Source organism: Eulemur rufifrons, chromosome 7 (genome assembly GCF_041146395.1).
Source record: "Eulemur rufifrons isolate Redbay chromosome 7, OSU_ERuf_1, whole genome shotgun sequence".
Classification (NCBI taxonomy): Eukaryota; Metazoa; Chordata; class Mammalia; order Primates; family Lemuridae; genus Eulemur; species Eulemur rufifrons.
Window position 1 is genome coordinate 263,917,714 of NC_090989.1, and position 18,791 is coordinate 263,936,504.

Genomic DNA, 18,791 nt, shown 5'->3' on the forward strand with positions numbered 1-18,791 from the left:
AGACCTGACTTTCTAGCCACCAACCTCACGTGTCCATATGAATGGTCTTGACAGTACCACAAATCTAAGTTGTGATCTCCCCTAACCAGCTCCTCCTGGAAGAAGGTATCATGGTGTAACAGAATACGTGCCTTCAGTCAGCTTTACTCACCACTGACTAGCAATCACAGCATTTAAGAATTAAGTTTAAAACAAGAGAGGTAGCATATTGGCATGAAAAAGCGGTGATTCAAAGAAGACAGAGAACAGTCAGCAAGTAGTTCACTCTAAGATAGCAGAACAAGAAAAAATTCAAGAACTGTCATTTGAAAATGGAAAAACTTGTGAGAGTAAGAGTCAGTGCTAATGAAGGTTACATGAAGAAAAGGAAGGATGATCTTGAAGTTCTTTAGGAACAAGGTAGATATTTCTCTGCAAGCCTTGGCTGAAGTCACACTGACTAGAGACCCTTCCAGCCTTTGATACAGCTAACTCAATAGCTGTATTCTATGGGGAAGACAGATTAGTTTTCCTTTTTGGTAGAACATTTGCATAAACTTTTTGAGTAGGAGAGGGATCATTTAGATAAAAGATAATCTATTGCTGGAATTTTCATCATTTCATTTACTCAAGATGATAACCAATAGTTATACAGGCCTTAGGAAGGATACTAAAGCTCACACTTTCCTGAAGATAGCTTAGCTTCACCCTGAAAGCTGCTGCATTAGATAACACACTCCCACACATGGAGTCTTTACACAGATGGCCCTCACATGGATACCTGAGGGCACCACATGCGTAGTAAGCTTTTTTTCTTTTTCATCCCACTTAACAGCCAATCAAGGAAATAAGATATTGGTGAAGACTTTACCCAGGCCTTGCTACTAGGAAAAAGGGGGAGAACTTACCAAGGCTTTTAAAGACGATGAACTTTAGGAGCACGAATCCTATTTGAACGTAACTGAGGATTTTCTAAAGATCAAAGTGGTATTCTCCCTAGCTGCCACATGAACACAGAGGAAAAATAAGCCAAGATCAGTCATACAGGATTATCAGGTCAAATCAAGATTTCTGTGGAAGACTATTTGCAAACAACAGTATTTTTTTTTTTAAAGTGTGTGAAAACAGAAATGCCAGCCAGTGAATCTTTATTCACTATTCAAGAGAAGCTTAAGACCACCTGGCTAACAACTTCTTAGAAAAAGGAGCTCTAATGGAAAATACAAGGGTTTACTATCAGTAGCTATTCACAAGTAAAAATGTAGTTGAGTCTTGCTAATGAGCAACGAGGGACAGGGATTGGAAAGGGGGCTGAGAGGGGCTGCACTGCAGAAGGCCTCTCCCTACCAGAAAGGATAAAGAGGAAAAAGGAAAAGACAGCCAGAAGCCAGTGACTTGGAATGAGCTCCTAGAGAATAAAAGTGAAGCAGCAGCTCATTCAGAAACCAACCCTGCAATACATGGACCCCAGAAGGCATGGGAGAAATTTCTGGCAAGAGCCTACAATGCACACAGGGCCTGTGACGTGGAGATAACCAAAGATTCTGTATTTCCAATATCCAACCTACCCCTGCAGAGGGAACAGCCTGGCTGCAGAAGAAGAGAGGAAGAAACAGGGAGGCCACCTACTCTCCTCCTGGAGCACAGCTAGAATTCCTGAGAACAGAGATTCTGGGAAGAGGTAAAGGAGTGTGTAGTAGGAGAGGGGGTCCTCCTGATCAAGTGATACGATGGTAAGAGCTAGACTAGAAGCCTGCTAATGGAAAGCTGATGGAGACAGGCCATTACATTTTTGTAAATCACAGGTTTGAAAGGATATTGAAACTGCTTTAAGTTTTTTCTTAACATTTGCATCTTGAAAAAATAAAAAATTTAAAACAATAGCATTTGCACTGCTTAACATGAGATAAAAACCTTGAAAATACCAGAGTCCTTCAAATAGGTTAGCACTGAATGCTACTAGGAAGCTCAAGACAAAAAACAAGCTTCTCACAGAAAGCAGTTTCTGAAAGAAGAAAGAAGAGCATTAATCTTATCCCTACCTGATAGCTTCTTCCACAGACTGGCCAATAATATTAGAGGAAGGACCTGGCTGAGATAGTGGAGTCAGGCTTATCACCCACTTCACTGGCTTGTAGTACTCATCACTGGAACTTAACAGATAAAATAGTGTGGTCAGGAAAATTATCTGCAAAACAAAGGACAGCATCACCTAAAAAACCACATTTGGAAACTAGGGGAAGACAGACATCTGCAAATGCAAATGGAACCAAGAATATACTTAAAGGGGGAAGGAAATGAGATGCGTACTTATCTACTTGGACCTACCAGAGAGAGCACAAAATTGAGAAGGGCAGTCCCGCTGTAGAAGAGGATGGTCAGGAGCGTAGTGACAGTAGTAAACAGCAGGCTCACGTTCCGGCTCATCACAATCCACAGAGACTCCAAGATCTGATGGGGAGGGAAAGCTGGGTATTAGAACTAATCCTCATGAACTAAGTTCCTACAGCCATCTAGTACGTGTAGTTTCTTTTTTTTTTTTTTTGAGACAGAGTCTAACTCTGTCGCCCCAGGTGGAGTCCAGTGGCATCATCATAGCTCACTGCAACCTCAAACTCCTGGGCTCAAGTGATCCTCCTCCCTCAGCCTCCCTAGTAGCTGGGACTACAGGCACACCATCATGCCCAGCTAATTTTTCTATTTTAAGTAGAGATGGGGTCTTGCTGTTGCTCAGACTGGTCTCAAACTCCTGATCTCAAGCAATATTCCTGCCTCAGCCTCCCAGAGACAGTGTTTTAGTATCATGCACTAAAAGACATGTACTGTGGATTAAGTGCGAAAAAAAAAAATCAACTGAAAATAGCTGTATGTTCAATAGTAAGGAAAATAATTAAGTAAATTATGGTGAGTCCACTCCAAACAATATTAGGCAGCCATAAAAAAAATCTCTACTTCACCACTATACAATACATCCATGTAACAAAAAACCATTTGTATCCCCCAAATCTATTGAAATTTTTTAAGAATCTCTATTATAACATGGAAAAATATTTTATGATATAATGGCAAGTTTAAAAATCAGGATACAAAAATTTCATATGTAACTATGTAAACATAGTATGCATAGAAGAAATAGACATGTGTTGCTTAATGACAGGGATATGTTCTGAGAAAGGCACTGTTAGGTGATTTTGTCATCATAAGATGATCATAGAGCATGCTTACACAAATCTAGATTGTATAGCCTACTACACACCTAGGCTGTATGACACAGCCTGTTACTCCTAGGCTACACAACTGTACAGCATGTTACTGTACTGGATACTACAGGCAATTGTAACATAGTGGTTAATATTCACGTATCTAAATATATCTATGCTAGAAAAGATACAGTAAAATTATGGTATCTTATGGTGGTAGTACCACCAAATATATGGTGACTTCAAGATGTCATTATGCAGCACGTGAGATGACTGCACATACAAGAAAATATGCCAGAGTACAAGCTGTGGTTATATTTATCTTGTAGGATCATGAGTGCAGGCCATGAAATTCTAGCACTTGTTTTATTAGCTGCCTAGCCCCAACCCTTACTATCTACAACTTAGATTCATCCACAAATATAAAATGCATCACTTCAATGACTTCACTAAAATCACAATAAAAGGGACAGCATCGAGGGCAGAGCTCTGCAGCTGAAAATCTTTCCTGAGACAAACAATGACCATTATATTGAGAGTTACTGGGTATAGTTAATCCATCAACCGTAAATCCACTAGAACCAGGTATCAAGATGAAGGTTTTTAATATGTTCAGTATTACTAAGATGTATAATATCTATAGCACACCTGCATGTTTTCATTTACTATCTCTTCATGAATTTAAATTCCCTTACGATAATGTCTGTTCTATTCTTGCCAAGTAGACTATCCTTTTTGTTAATGAAAAACACAGAAGCAAAATGATCAAGAAACACCTCCTGTTGCAGTTTTCAAAATGCTTCCATAAACCTCACAACAACAATGCCGTGTGTGAAGCAATGCAGACGATATCTCTATTTTATAGATATACAAATTAAAGCTCGGAGATTTTTTAAAACTTGCCAAAAGGCAAGGAGCTAATAAGTGGGGCCAGAACTCAAAATGTCTGATTTTCATTTTGGTGCCCTTTCCAAAACAGCAGTTCTGTTTGTTGTCGTATGTTCCAGTTACACCATCTGTTCTATGAAAGGCCTGTCCATTTTTTTCTACCTAAAATGTATCATTTATAAAGGCATATTTTGTTGCCCTCGGCATTTCTTGCAAACCTCAGCTCGGTCTTCATAAGAGGACTTTGGCAGGCTGGTTTCATTTACAAAAACTCCTTACATAAGATCTTGAAAATATTTCACAATGCCTACAAAAATATGCATGACTGACTGTTTGACCCTGTGGGATAAAGAATGAATGAACAATGCCATCGATTCCAAGAAGCAAACCAACAATGCCTTTACTTGTGATTTTGACAAGCATTCTTTCTGGGGCTTCAGTCATTTTGGAATTTTTATCAAAAAATTTTAAATAGTTTTTGGGTCACATTGGGAGAAAATACTCTGATAATTCTTAAGAATTTAACTGAATACATTAATTGTAGACTGGTAGCCTCCAACGACAATTAAGTAACCTCTCTTACTTGAAAGAAAGAGATCAGTTAGAGAAAATAGAGAAAAGGACATTTCTATAATACTAAGTAAATCCTTAAGGTAAAGTAGTTTTAGTTTATATGCCAGGCTTAGAAAGGAGAAAATGAGTAAAGGCAGGAGCAATAACAAGGCCCCTCAAACTCTAAAAACAAAACAGATTTATGGGGACAAAATGTATCCCCACCTCAAAAGTAGAAAACATGAGCCAGGTTTGGCATTAGTATAATCAACAGTAGCAACATAACTCCTGAAAGAAGGCCAAGAATAATTAGTCATGGAACATATATGAAAGCCCAGGAGACTTGCCTAAGCACTCAAGCAAGGTGGTCTCTGCTGTCAATATGAAATGACCAGCAAGGCCTCACCATATCCAGTCGTTCTGCACCCCTTTACTCTAAGTTTACTGGTCACCAAATAATCTTTTATTAATTAGGCTTCCCAGGTACTTACTAAGAATGACTAGCCTGCCTTCTATGAAGCCAGTGAAGGAGAATCAAACGAAGCAGTTTAGAAAAACAGAGGAGGAACAGATGTTGCAGGGAGGTCAAAGTAAGAGAAAATGTCTCTCCTGGCCGGACTGAGCTATCTCTGTCCATCAGAGTCCAGAGGGAGCCAGGAGATGGTGGACATAAGCTCTGCTGTCCTTCTCTGGTTCCCATATTCTTTATCTATCTATAAATGAAGGTAGCTGAGCCATGTGATCCCCAAACAGCATTTCAACTCAGCCACTGTGCTTCTAAATACAAAAATAATCATTTTTCCATTATTCAAGCTGTAACGTGTGCTTCTCTCTCTCTCTCTCTCTTTTTTTTTTTTTTTTTTTTTGAGACAGGGTCTCCCTCTTGCCCAGGCTAGAGTGCAGTGGCGTCATCATAGCTCACTGCAACCAAGAACTCCTAGGCTCAAGCAATCCTCCTGCCTCAGCCTCCTCAGTAGCTGGGACTACAGGTGCAAGCTACCACCCCCAGTTAATGATAAATGAGATTCTTTCTACCTCCAAAAACTTCAAATCTAGTCAGGAAGATTGGGGTAAACACTAAAGAGTCACAAATTGAAAAAGAAGGTAAAATATGTTCAGGTATCAAAAGAAGGGCTGAAAATAATGAACGCAAAAGGAGTCTGAAAGTAGGGGAAGCCCGGTATGTTCTGAAATGATGAACAAGATTGGCAACTAAGCTTCCTATTTACAACAAGATCAGAAAACAAACAAAACAAAGCAAATAAAAATATAAAGGCATGAACAATTCGGAAGACAATGAGGTATTATACAAAAAGCCAAAGAAAGAAAAACTGAATTTGAGTAATAGCTGTTATTTATTAGGCTATTTAATTGTTAATATGTTTCTTTGTTATTAAAATGAAGGCAAGTATAACTGGCTTTGCAGAATCTTTGAGATAATTAATTAGAAAATATTTATTAAGCACCTAGCACAATATTTGACACAAAATATTTGATACAAAAATCACCAAATAATCGTCTCTTCCCTGAATTGTTCATTACTCAATATTTAAATGTGTTTAGGCATACAGGAATTGTACTTTTGTTTCTTTTTTTTGAACTACATGGCTAAATTGTTATTTTACTTTCAAAAACTGCTTATCCTTTTCTTTCCACAAAAATTTACAAAATTTAAATAATCATTTTTCTGTACCATCTGTCATAATTTGATTTAATAGCATCACTTAGTCAATACTAGATGCTTTAAAATTCAACTTCTAAATGCTCAAAACAACAAAAAAGATGCAGTAACTTTTAGTTAACACACCTGAATTTTGGAAGAAACCAGTCATTCCAATATATTATTAGATGATGCACTCTCTTGTGTATGCATTGACATTAAACAGCCGACTGGAAGGTCCGTGAAACTGGATGGACCTTGTTGACTCTTGGGCTTTTCTATAGCTGATCTGGCTGGGACTTACCAACTGGCTTTTAGTGTTTCACTTTTAAAAATGAACAGGCTACCAAGGATCACCAGACATTTGATGAAAGAGAAAGCAAAACAAACTTTAAAGATATTCAAACAGAAAGTAGAAGACGTTTAAAAAATTGTATTAGTAAAATCCATAAAGGAATAAAAAAGGAAGGTTCAGAACATAAGAAAAGAGCTACAGTTCCCAAGGTCCTTTTGAAGGTCTGTGAGGTCAAAATTATTTTTTAAATATTATTCAAACATTTGCCTTTTCACTGTCTTGACATCTGTACTGACAGTGCAAAGGCAATCAATGGTGGGTAAAACTGTGGGGGCCGTAGCAGGAATCAAGGCAGCAACACCTAATTGCTCAGTATTCGTTATATTCTTTCCTACCACAAACTCAGCACCAGTTTCACTTTAGAATGTCCTTTAGAGGCCAGGCACAGTGACTCAAACCTGTAATCTCAGTGGACAAGGCGGAAGAATCGTTTGAGGCCAGGAGTTCAAGACCAGCTTGGGCAACATAGTGAAACCTTGTCTCTACAAAAAAATTTTTTTTCCTTTTGAGACAGGGTCTCACTCTGTTGCCCAGGATAGAGTACAATGTCACCATCATAGCTCAAAGCGACTTCAAAGTCCTGGGCTCAGGTGTTCTGTCTGTCTCATCCTCTCGACTTATACTTTTTGTAGAAACAAGGTTTTGCTACGTTGCTCAGGCTGATCTCAAACTCCTGGCCTCATGCAATCCTCCTGCCTCAGCCTCCCAAAGTTCTAGGATTACAGGCATGAGCCACCGTGCCTGGCCCTCTACAAAACATTTTTTAAAAGTTAGCTGGGCATGGTGGCACACACTTGTAGTACAGAGCAAGACCCTGTCTCAAAAAAAAAAAAAAAGAAAGAAAAGAAAAGAAATATCTTTTATAAAGCAATAAAAATTATTAATTTTATTGATAATTGTATTAAGTGTCTTTTTAACATTTTCTGTGATAAAACAAGAAGTAAGTCCAAAGCATGTCTGGTGCTCACTCAAGTGTAATGGTTACTGGAGGAAAAGCGCTTGTATGATTGATTTGAGAGTTGAATTAGTCAATTTTTTTCATAGAACACCATTTCTATATAAAAGAATGACCAACAGCCTTGATATCATTATTTGGCAGCAATTTTCTCAAAAATGAGTAAGGTGAGCCTGTCACTTCAAGGAAAACAACTGTTAGTCTTTGCCAAAAATAAAATTTGAGCTTTCAAGAAAAAAATTATAATTTTGAAAATTTTATATTGGTCATTGTGACCTTGACAGCTTCCTAAACTTTTTTCCTGGTAAGATAGGTGATGACAGTAAAGAATATATATGGTTTTTTAAATAATACATAACAAAATGTCAGTATTTAGAAGATATACAGAAATCAGTGATCCCATATTCCAAAAGACCAGTGTGCATTACAAAAGCATGCGAGGGTAAAAGAAACATTCCTAGCCAAGACAGACCCCTGGGCTTTAATACACCAGAGTACAAAAAGACCACTGATATGGTTTCAAATTCTACACTGCAACTAACCTTTAAAAAAGTACCATTTGTTGAGTTTGGTATAGCATTAATTTAGAACAGCCACAATTAAATCTGAAAAGGCTATTAAAAGACTCCTCTTTTTTCCAACCACCTGTGGAGCCTAGACATTCTTCATATACTTCAACCAAAGCAAACATATTACAACAGGCTGAATGCAGAAGCAGATATGAAACAGACATTAAATAGATTTGTAAAAATGTAAAAGGAAACCATTCTTCTCACTAAATCTATTCTGGCTTTAGAAAATATTATTTTTCACAACCAAAAAGCAATGCCCTTATGTTAGCATGTAATATTATTTAATGGACAGATAAATATGAACTTTGGGGTCCTCAGACCAAAAGTATGAGAACCACTGGACCAGAGAAAACATAGAAAAGGGATTATCAAAAACAGAAAATAAAAACAGAAGGACATGAATTTCTAGATTTAATTCCAAACTGTTACAGCTGTACCACGTGACCAGGAGGAGGGGGGAGTGTGAGTGCAGGGTCAGGGGTAGGGGCCAAAGGAGCTGTAAGACAACCCAGAGGGAGGGATAAGAAAGCACTGAAAGAAAGACTTGGAAAAGAGTCACACCTTTACCTTCAGCTTCCATGTTAGGAAGTCAAGAGATAAAATCTGAAATTGCAAAATCAAGAAAGAGCAGCATAAACATCACTCTAGAAATTCAGAGGTAATAACCTAGCAAAAGTTGTAAGGACGGACAGCTATTTCTGGAGAATGACACTGAAGCTGGGAGGCACAGAATAGGGCACTACTGTTTTTTAACAAAAGTCTTGTCAACTTTTTCAGTTATAGTCATGTATTACTTTGATAAATATTAAATTTTAAGAAATCTAGCATTGTAAACCTCAACTTTTGTTAATCTGATGAAAGTCACAAGTTTATTCAGAAGACATTTGTTCTCATCTCCATGAAAAGTTGAGTGCCAAGACGCCTCACCAGGTACGCTGCTGACCGATGAGGAGCAGCAGTGAACACTTAGGAATGCGGCAGGGTTACAGAGGTGGATGGAGCATGGTGGAGGTCAGGTGGGAAGCAACAAGCCAAGTACTGACACGTTCAGTCTCTGCAGTGTAACTGGAATTGTGTTTCCATCTGTCAAGGGGCTTGGCGCACCATAAAAGTAGGTCTCTCTCCAGTGGTCTAGCTGGGGACATTTTGGTCAGTCTAAGGGGACAATGGGACAGCCCACAGCGTTGCTCATATGCTTCAGGACAGGATCTTTCAGGTACTCTTCAACCACAGAGGAAGTACCAGGGCAGCCACACCTGGGGACTGTGGCTGTTGAACATCTTTCTAGTGCATTTAGAGTTCTCAAATATATAAATGTCATGGCATTAAAAACAGGGTAACTGAAGGCCTCATAGTGTATAAAGAAAACTTGGAATTTGAGTTTGTTTTTATTTGTAAGTCCACTTTAACTATAAATACTATTTCTTACCGAAAGAAATGTCTCAATGTTCTCGTGAACAAAGGAAGCAAGATCCTGCCAGTCCAGAATGTCTCCCAGCCAGCTGTTCTGACGATTCACGTGCATCTTGTGTCCTTTGTGCCTTCCAGAATGCGTTACATTCTACGAGATAAAACATTTCAGACATGAAAAATTCCATCTTAACCTAGAGAACGAAAGTATAAATGTCCCACTTTGCCTCACTTTGGTATGTGCTCAAAGGTGAAAAGCTTTGCGATATTTAAGAAAGCAGCTTAAAAACTCCATCTAAAGGCCTAAAATATCCCTCTGTTTCCATTCTAGGTACCATGTCTGAGTCTCAGTCCAGTGCTTCCCTCCTAAATACGATTGTGAACACACCACACCGTACTCCTCAGTATCTGTAACAGTACACCCACACAGCATTTACTTTCATCTTGCCTTTTTAGCGCCTCCACCTTTCCTTTGGTCTCCTATCTTTGCTTTTTTCCTCCTTTCCTCATCTCCCTGATCTTCCATACAAGATAAGGAGAGTGGGGGAGATAAGAATATGACAAAGAAACAGGAATAAGGGGAGAAAATTGAATTCATCTATCTGGAAGACATGGGCAGCAATGCAGGAATAATTAAATTTGAAAGAGATACAAATAAAATGACCGGTAAGGCTAAAATTCATAGGTAATTTCTTAACATGTTCCACACGTTTCCATTCTCCCACTTTTGCTAATGGAATAGTGATACTAATCTCCATTACATATACAGGAAGACATTAGGTCCCAGCCAAAGAGGTCAAGAAGGCAATACACAGTCAGCCCTCCACATCTGTGGGTTCTGCATCCATGGATTCAACCAACTGTGGATCAAAAATATTTGGGGGGGAAAAAAATTCCACAAAGTTCCAAAAAGCAAAACTTAAATTTGGCATATGCTGAGTACTATATTGAATCTACTCACTGACTACTATGTTGAAAACATGCATAAATGGTGATGTGTAGGCACTGTATTAGGTATTATAAGTGATCTACAGATGACTTAAAGTATATGGGAGGATGTACGTAGGGTATGTGCAAATACACCATTTTGTATAAATGACTTGAGCATCCTTGGATTTTGGTATCTGTGGAGGGTCTTGGAACCAGTCCCCCACAAATATTGAGGGACGACTGTACTTAACCACTTACAAAACTATACTTATGAGACACTATCTTCCTCTACCATAAAATGAAGCTCCAAAGGGTGAGATAGGAAAAGCTCTTTGTTTATAAACAGAAGCCCCACAGTTAGCAAAGAAAATAGATACAACCTTTCTAATTATCTGGTTCTTCAGCAGATGGGATCAAATCTATGATACTCTACGTAGATATTCCGTAGGTATTTTTGTTCCCAGTCTTTGAAACCCACAAAAACCAGCAATGTTCCCTCAACTCATCCCAGGGCAAGAGCACACAATCTCAAACAGGTCACTAAACAACAAGTTCAAATTTAAGATCAGCCCTTCTCCCTTTCCACCCCATGCCAGGAGATTTATAAACACTCTTGTTCTCCTTACATCAACCGTGAGAAAAGTCACCACCGACTTTGCCCACTGCACACACAGCACAGCTCCTGCTGGCCCACAGGCCCTGCCAGACCTACTGCACAGTATGCCTTGGCATAAGCAGCAGCTTTTAAAACCATCAATTTTGTACATAATGAAAAATATTTTCCATCATAAATTCTAAAGTGAGAGTACATAAGCATAAGTAGCATACAAGGTTGATTTAAAATAAAGATCTCTAAACTTTTAGATCTATTTTTACTTCCTCAAAAAGTTCTTAATGTCTACAAGTGTACCATCCAGAACAAGAGCAGCTAACCACTTAAAATGTGGCTAGTCCAAACACTGAGATGTGCTGTTGGTGTTAAATGCACACTAGATTTCAAAGACGTAGTATGAAAAAAAAGAATATAAAATATCTCATTAAAATTTTTCTACTGATTAGATATCACAATGATAGTATCTTGGGTATACTGGGTTAAGTAAAATATTATTTAAAAACTAAAACAAGCTGAGTACAGTTGCACACACACCCGTAATCATAGCCACTTGGGAGACCGAGCGGGGAAGATGACTTGAGCCCAGGAGTTCAAGAACAGCCTGCAGCCTGGACAACACAGTGAGACCCCTGACTCTTTTTTTTCTTTCTTTCTTTCTTTTTCTTTTTTTTTCTTTTTGTGACAGCACCTCACATCACAGCTCACTGCAACCTCAAACTCCTGGGCTCAAAGTGATCCTCTTGCCTCAGCCTCCCGAGTACCTGGAACTACAGGCATACACCACCATATACCACCACGCGCAGCTAATTTTTTAAATTTTTAGTAGAGATGGGGTCTTGCTGTTGCCCAGGCTCCAGCCTTTTTAAAAAAAAAAAAAAAAAAAAACCTAAAACAGGTAAAATTAATTTTAATGTAACTACTAGAAAATTTAACATTACATACGTGGCCTGCATTACATGTCTCTTGCACAGAGCTGGTCTAGAGAATAAGATGTCAATGGTAATGCACAGAGAATGTGATACTGAACACCAAAGAGGTTGACAAGTTCTGCCATGGAGATTAACCATCAACTCAAGCTGACTTTTAGTGACATGAGGCTTAAGAGCTCGCTGTTTAAAAATGTCAATAATTGAAATCCCAATGTGAATACAATCCTATCTAGTCACTCAGTCGATAAAATAAAAGGACTTTATTAGTTTACCACAGAAAACCTTAGCTAAAATAAACTTACCTTTACAAACCAAGAGTGATACAGTCTGTCCCAAAGTTCTAGTACTTGCTTTTCAATTACAGCAGTATTGTTCACCTTATCTCCTAGAATTTTATGAAGCTAGCAGAAACAGATAGAACCTGGTTTAGTATTTCAAGCAACAATCCAGTAAAATTAACACATGCTTGGTCTTTACATTTGTTCAAAACTGTGACGCCAGTGCCCATCTATTATACGTAAGTCTTATGTTACATTCATCTCTATTATTAAGAATTACCGCAGAACTTTAAGTAACATTTGAGGACTTTAGCTACCGATCAGACTGGTTTCTGGGTGTGTGGGAATCAGGTGCACCAAGACAACATAACTCAGAGGAAGGCCTTTCAATACAATACCTTACCCCACTTACTTAATAAATCATAGCATAATATAAAACACAAGTACTGCCTTGTACTCCCACTTCCTTACTACAACTATTTCCATTTTTCCATTTCCTCTACAACTTTCTTCCTGTTAACAACATAATGTAGAATTCTATATTTTCTTTTGCATTATAAGCATTTCATTTTAGCCTTCATCACTTTCATCTTTATTTTTAATGTTTTTAATTTACGTTCCAGTATTATTTAATCATTACCCACTCATAGGATACACAGATGATTCCCAATCTTTAATGTCATATGTAACACTGCAACGAACATTCTATAACAACTTTTTTTCTTATTACTAGTAGTAAACAAACACACAGGAATCAAGAGAAATGAGAATTTTAATGGCTCTTGCTATGTATTGCTAAGTTGTCTTCTATAAGGATTGCACCAATTAACACTTTCCAAAATTATATGAATGAACAACTTTTCCCAAAGTTTTATGGACTAATAAAATTTTAAGTAATTTAACACATGTGAAATGCAACCAATTATCTATTCTTTCCTTCTTTAGAATGAAAGATTAACCATTTTCCCATGTTAGTTTACCATGTATATTTCCTTACCTTTTGTCCATTTGATGCTGGCTTTACAGATACGGAACCATAACTGATCCAAATACATCTACCCAATGTTTTCCTTTATATGTATTCATAAACCACACGCAAATTAGTGAATAAAAACCATTTATCTCTGAAAAGCATTTACCATTTACAGATTATAGACTTTCACCTATATTATGTCATCTTTACAACAACCCCAAGAGTTAGACAGAAAAAGGTTTTATCATCCTTTGTTCCTTAAGATGAGAACAGATTTAGGTAGAGTCTACAGCAGGACCATGTCATGTAGCTAAACGGCAGAGTCAGGAATCAACGTTCTCTAATATTCTTTCAACTACAACACATATAATACACCTACAAAGAATACCTCACAGAACAAATTACACAAAATGATTAACGACCACAATTACCCATAGTCTAACTTCCTTTAGTTACTTTAATTAAATGTGTCTTTCACATTTCACAACTATTAGACACTCACTGAATTCCTGTTACCAATTCTCCCTGTCATTCTCCTATCAGCTTCTGAGATCTCCCTAACCAGAAGAGGCCTCAAATTGTTACCATCAGACTCCAGCCTAGGGTGTTCATACACAGTGGCCTTTATCGCCATAAAGTAGCATTTCAGACTGGCATCTCTTTCAGCAGTCTCCCAACATGACCATGAACAATTCTAAAATATCACAACTATTAAAGGAAAGTTCAGCATAATTTCACAGCATGTTATAAAACACTCCAAAACTGTGGTGCTATCAAATATAGAACATTACAAACCCAGGATACTGTCCTGTGACATTATAACACGTTCAGTACATTGCGTTCTCTGAGACCTTCTGGGTCCATTCCACCTAAAGCATCATCCTGGGTCAGGCTCTACTGCATTACTCTGCCCTTGTCACAACACTTATTAGCACCTGAAATTTTTATTTGTTTACATGTTTAATGATCATCTCCTCTCATCAGAGTGTAAGGGGAGGATGGTAACTCTGGTTCACTGCTCTTGCCTGAGCACTTACAGCAGTGCCTGGCACGTTTATGGACTGGCTGCCATTTTCATCACTGTGGTCATGAGAGATGGTACAGAGGAAACATCCCTTATTTTCTTGCTGTCCCAGCGCAACACCTCCAGGCACAAATCTTAGAAAGGGCATACCAAGCAGAAAGGACAGCTCAAGCAAGGATGTTGAGCAAGGAAGCAAACTGGGAGGTCCCAGCAGAAGCTAAACAAACATAAGGGAAATGGGAGATAAGGCTGACAAAGTAGGCCGGGGCAGAGAGATGGGAAACTTACCTGAACACATCCTAAAAAACTCTTCTCCTTTTCTGGGCATCACGTTTTTTCCTACCTTCAGTACTCTCAGAGACTTTAGCTCTCAGGACCCAATTCTTATATGATTCTTATCTGGGTAAGATCTGAGACTTATTAGAAAGCTACCTCTGCAGTTTCAATGTGTATTTTTTTTTTTAACAACTGTATTGAGATATCTATCATTCACAGACCTCACAACTCCGCTGTGTAAGTATACAATTCAATGGTTTTTAGTACATTCATAGTTATACAGTCATGACCACAGTTAATTTTAAAACATTTTCATCATCCCAAAAGGAAACCCCATACTCAACAGCAATCAGTCCCCCATTACTCCCCAGTCCTCCCTGCGCCTAAAAACCACTACTCTACTTTCTGTCTCTATCCATTTGCCTGTTTGGGACATTTCACATAAAAGGAATCATGCATACGTGATCCTTTATGACTACTTCTTTTACTTAGCCTAATGTTTTCAAGGTTAATCCACATTAGCATTTGTTAGTACTTCATTCCTTTTTATGGCTGAATAATGTTCTATTACATAAATATACCACTTTTGCCTTTTCCATTCATCAGTTGGTGAAAATTCAGTCGTTGATTTTGGATATTATCTCTGTGTCTTCTAAATCAGGATTACAAATAGTTACCAGTTTTGTTATCAATGCCCATCCCTCTTCAGCTGCCCTCCTTTTTAGAATCTTGAACAAAAGGTTTTATACTTGTGTTTTCTCTAAGTTGAACTCTACTTCTTCAAAATTCCAAGGCACATTTCTCCTGCTACCCAAAATTCCCTTTCATTATCCTCTTCTCAAAAAGGTAAAAATTCCAGAATAAAAATTCTTCACTAATAGATAAATCAAGAATTAAACGCTAAGCTTTCAGCAAAATAACATTTCTAGAAGGCTAAAACACCTTCTGCAATGGCTGGATCTCCTTCTTTGACAGTTCTGAGATCTGTAGCCACATAATTGTCTTTTACTTATTCAATAAATATTTTTTTAAAGGCTTGCCAAAAGATTAAGTTATCTGGGATAGACCCCAGACAGTAACTTACCTTTCTCTTCACTTTTAATTTGACTATGACTCCATCTTTATGGTAACAGACTACCATACCTGTGTGTAGAGTATATCCTCCATTATATCTTTGGGGATTTTGCTTCTGAATTTTGAATAAGGAATCACATACTAGTACATTTCTCTGCACAAGTCTCACCGTAACAAATCCTGTCAATCTCTATATGATCCTAATTACTTCAGTATATTAAAAATGCAAATTACCTTTATTCCCATAGGTAATACTGGAGACTGGAGGGGAAAAAGACATCCCAAATCCAGTGTGGAATCTAATCTTTAACTGTCTTTTCCTCTAGCATTCATTTCCCCTTCACAAAGCTCCTTCCACTTCAGTCAAGAGCATTTCCTCAAGCACACTCCTGTCTCTGCACCTTGGCTCACATCAATACCCTTCTTAAAATCCACTCTTCCTTGATCTGCCATTCCTTCAACGTTTATATCTCAAGTGCCACGTTAAAGCACTTAATCCAGTTCTGGGCACACACTGCCAGCATACTACAGTAGAAAGAAGGGATTCGGAGTTACTTTTCAGCTTGAAATCAAGCTCTGCAATTTACTACAGGACCACTGGGAATTTACTCAGCTTGCTGAGTCTGTTTCCTCCTCTTTAGACCCACTGATCTAAAGCAGGCAAAATAATTCAGACTACTGCAGGTTTCTTGGAAAGGTTAAAAGAAACTAATTGGAAACTGCCAAGCACAGTTACCTGCAGAAATAGCATTTATTATGCCTTAATATCTTTTTCTCCAGAAAGTCTTATTTGACTACCCAAGCTGAGTGATCATTCTGTCCTAAAGCACAAATGATGAATCAGATCCGTTTTGAAAAAGAAGTAAACAACCAACCTCTCAGGTCGTTCAGGCTATTAACACTATTCAATGCAATCATCCAGAAGGTTTAATTTCATTGTATGTTGCTTACTGACCTATACATTTATGCCTATTTCAAAAATGGAAATTGTTGTAAATAAAATCTCTATTCATACTTTATCAAAGCAAGAGCCACTACCAGTAAAGACCCTGCAAAGAGAAAGCCACAAAGAAAGGCTCTGCTCTTACCTTGTGCGTTATCCATTCTCGTCCATACTGATAGACATTGTTAGCCGCAGAATTCAGGGCTCTTTGGACTACTTGAGCTTCAGGAAGCCAACTAATTTAAAACAAAGAAAAAATGAAAAAAGAACACTTTCAGTGCACTGTACCAATAACACTTTGAACTTGATGTACTTAATCAGAATAAATTGCTGATCAGTCATCAATACACAGATACAAACGCATCATGAACAGGAATCCTTGACTTCCAGGCCTTAATGGCATGATGCTAACACTCAGGATGTCTCTTCAATTTTTTCTTAGCTTTTAGACCCACGTTCCCCACAAACTCCCTTTCATTCTGCCTAGTTTCTCTATCCATACATGTCCTGGGTCATCTGCCTTATTCAGTACCAGGGAAAATGGTTGGTTCTCAGACACTAGGATATTCAGATGGGGTTCCCAAAGTGTGCTCCACAGATCAGCAGCATCAGAACCGCTTGGAAACCTGTTAGAAGTGAAAATTCTTGGGCTCAACCCCAAACCTACTGAAAAAGGACCTCTGGGGCCGGGGCCCAGTGGCGATATGTGCCTTAACCAGGCCTGCAGGTGATTCTGACGCCTGCTGAAGTTTGAGAACCACTGATCTAAGAAGTGAAGAACTGAGGAAGAGCACAGAAAATTAAGAGAGAGAACAATTATTTTAAATTTTTTACCCACTGAAGATCTTTTTAAGCTGGGAGGAACTCCTGAGCAGAGTTTCAGCTACACAAGGAACTAAAGTTTACAAGCTTCCCTTGTTGTACAGTTAGCAGAGACCACTCCCCACTTTCCTGTTGACTAAGCAGGCTGCACCATATACCTTAGTCAAGAATCCTTCTCATATGCCCAATGCTCTCCATAAGAGAAAATGTCTTCATACACTCTCTAAATTGTTCTTCACAATACAATATACTAGAGATGTTGACATTCGCAAATGTAACAGTCCTGATTTCAACTATTCACGAGTGATGTCAACAGGCCGGGATAAGCAGTAACTAGTCATTCATTTTCCTGAGGCCCAAAAGTGACTACAAAGCTGCCGTATGGGAAATAGTCAACCAGTTAGAGTTATGTTAAATGTGCAACAAACTCAACTCATGGCAGTTTTCCATGCTTATGTGGGTATGTGAGAAAGATGGTCATAAAGAGAAAGCCAATTGCCACTGACAGCTACAGACGTCACAGTGCCTAGAAAAGTGATCTTCTTTAACCAGGGAGTGGAAAAAAGATGTTCTGAATAAATTTAAAAAAGAAATGTCAAATCAGTAGTGGTTTGAATCTTAAGTATTAACCAGTTTGTCCTATCCTACACTGCAAATGAACTTAAAGTATTTGTGAAACTTTTTGGCAAATTCCTCAGTCAGTTCAAATATTTCTCAGCAAGTAAGACAAAATTTTAGAGATGCTTACAAGCAATAATTTTACAGTACAAGGATATGGATAGGAAATTTGGATTTCTAAACAACTGTGATTTGGAAGAAGTTAAGTAGCTTTTAAATTACTTTAATATTTATAGATCTATCAGTGGTATGAAAAGACTGCTAAATATTTTCAATTATATGATATTACACTTTTATGGGGAAAATATCCTGTAGTGTTACGCAAAAGTGTGGGATAAGTATTTGGATAGATCCTTAATGATCAATAAACATCTACTAGGCCTGGGAAAAAGTCTTGGCTGCTGTAAAAACACTTTGCCAGTGTACTCACACAGGTGTCCTAAGAACGAGATGAGAGGAGCTGTTATGCGGCCAAGTCAAAGGCACTGGCTCAGTCCCCACCTCCCACAGGGGACAAAGGACCAGAAACACCTGAGCAACCTTAGCTGGGATGATCTAGGAGGTACCTCAACCTTATACCACCCACAGCCCCTAAACTGAGTTCCTTCCTTGGCTATTCACTACCTCAGCCAATCACTAACTCACTACTCTAAGGGGGATCCCTCAGTAGAAACCAAGTCCCTACAGTGTGGCCTGGGCTATCCTTACCTTCTTGGGTAAAGTTAATCTCTAACACTGAC

The 18,791-nt window shown here is 38.3% G+C and overlaps 1 protein-coding gene across 1 annotated transcript in view; it reads right to left on the minus strand.

The window, feature by feature from the left end:
• TMEM245 (transmembrane protein 245) overlaps positions 1 to 18,791 on the minus strand; it is an 83,935-nt gene that overhangs the window by 23,393 nt on the left and 41,751 nt on the right. The window contains exons 10-14 of the mRNA XM_069476651.1: positions 16,757 to 16,847; positions 12,346 to 12,444; positions 9,591 to 9,722; positions 2,308 to 2,430; positions 2,022 to 2,167 (exon numbers count right to left, since the gene is read on the minus strand). Of these exons, the coding sequence (XP_069332752.1) occupies positions 2,022 to 2,167; positions 2,308 to 2,430; positions 9,591 to 9,722; positions 12,346 to 12,444; positions 16,757 to 16,847 (591 nt within the window). The remainder of the gene's footprint in view (positions 1 to 2,021; positions 2,168 to 2,307; positions 2,431 to 9,590; positions 9,723 to 12,345; positions 12,445 to 16,756; positions 16,848 to 18,791) is intronic.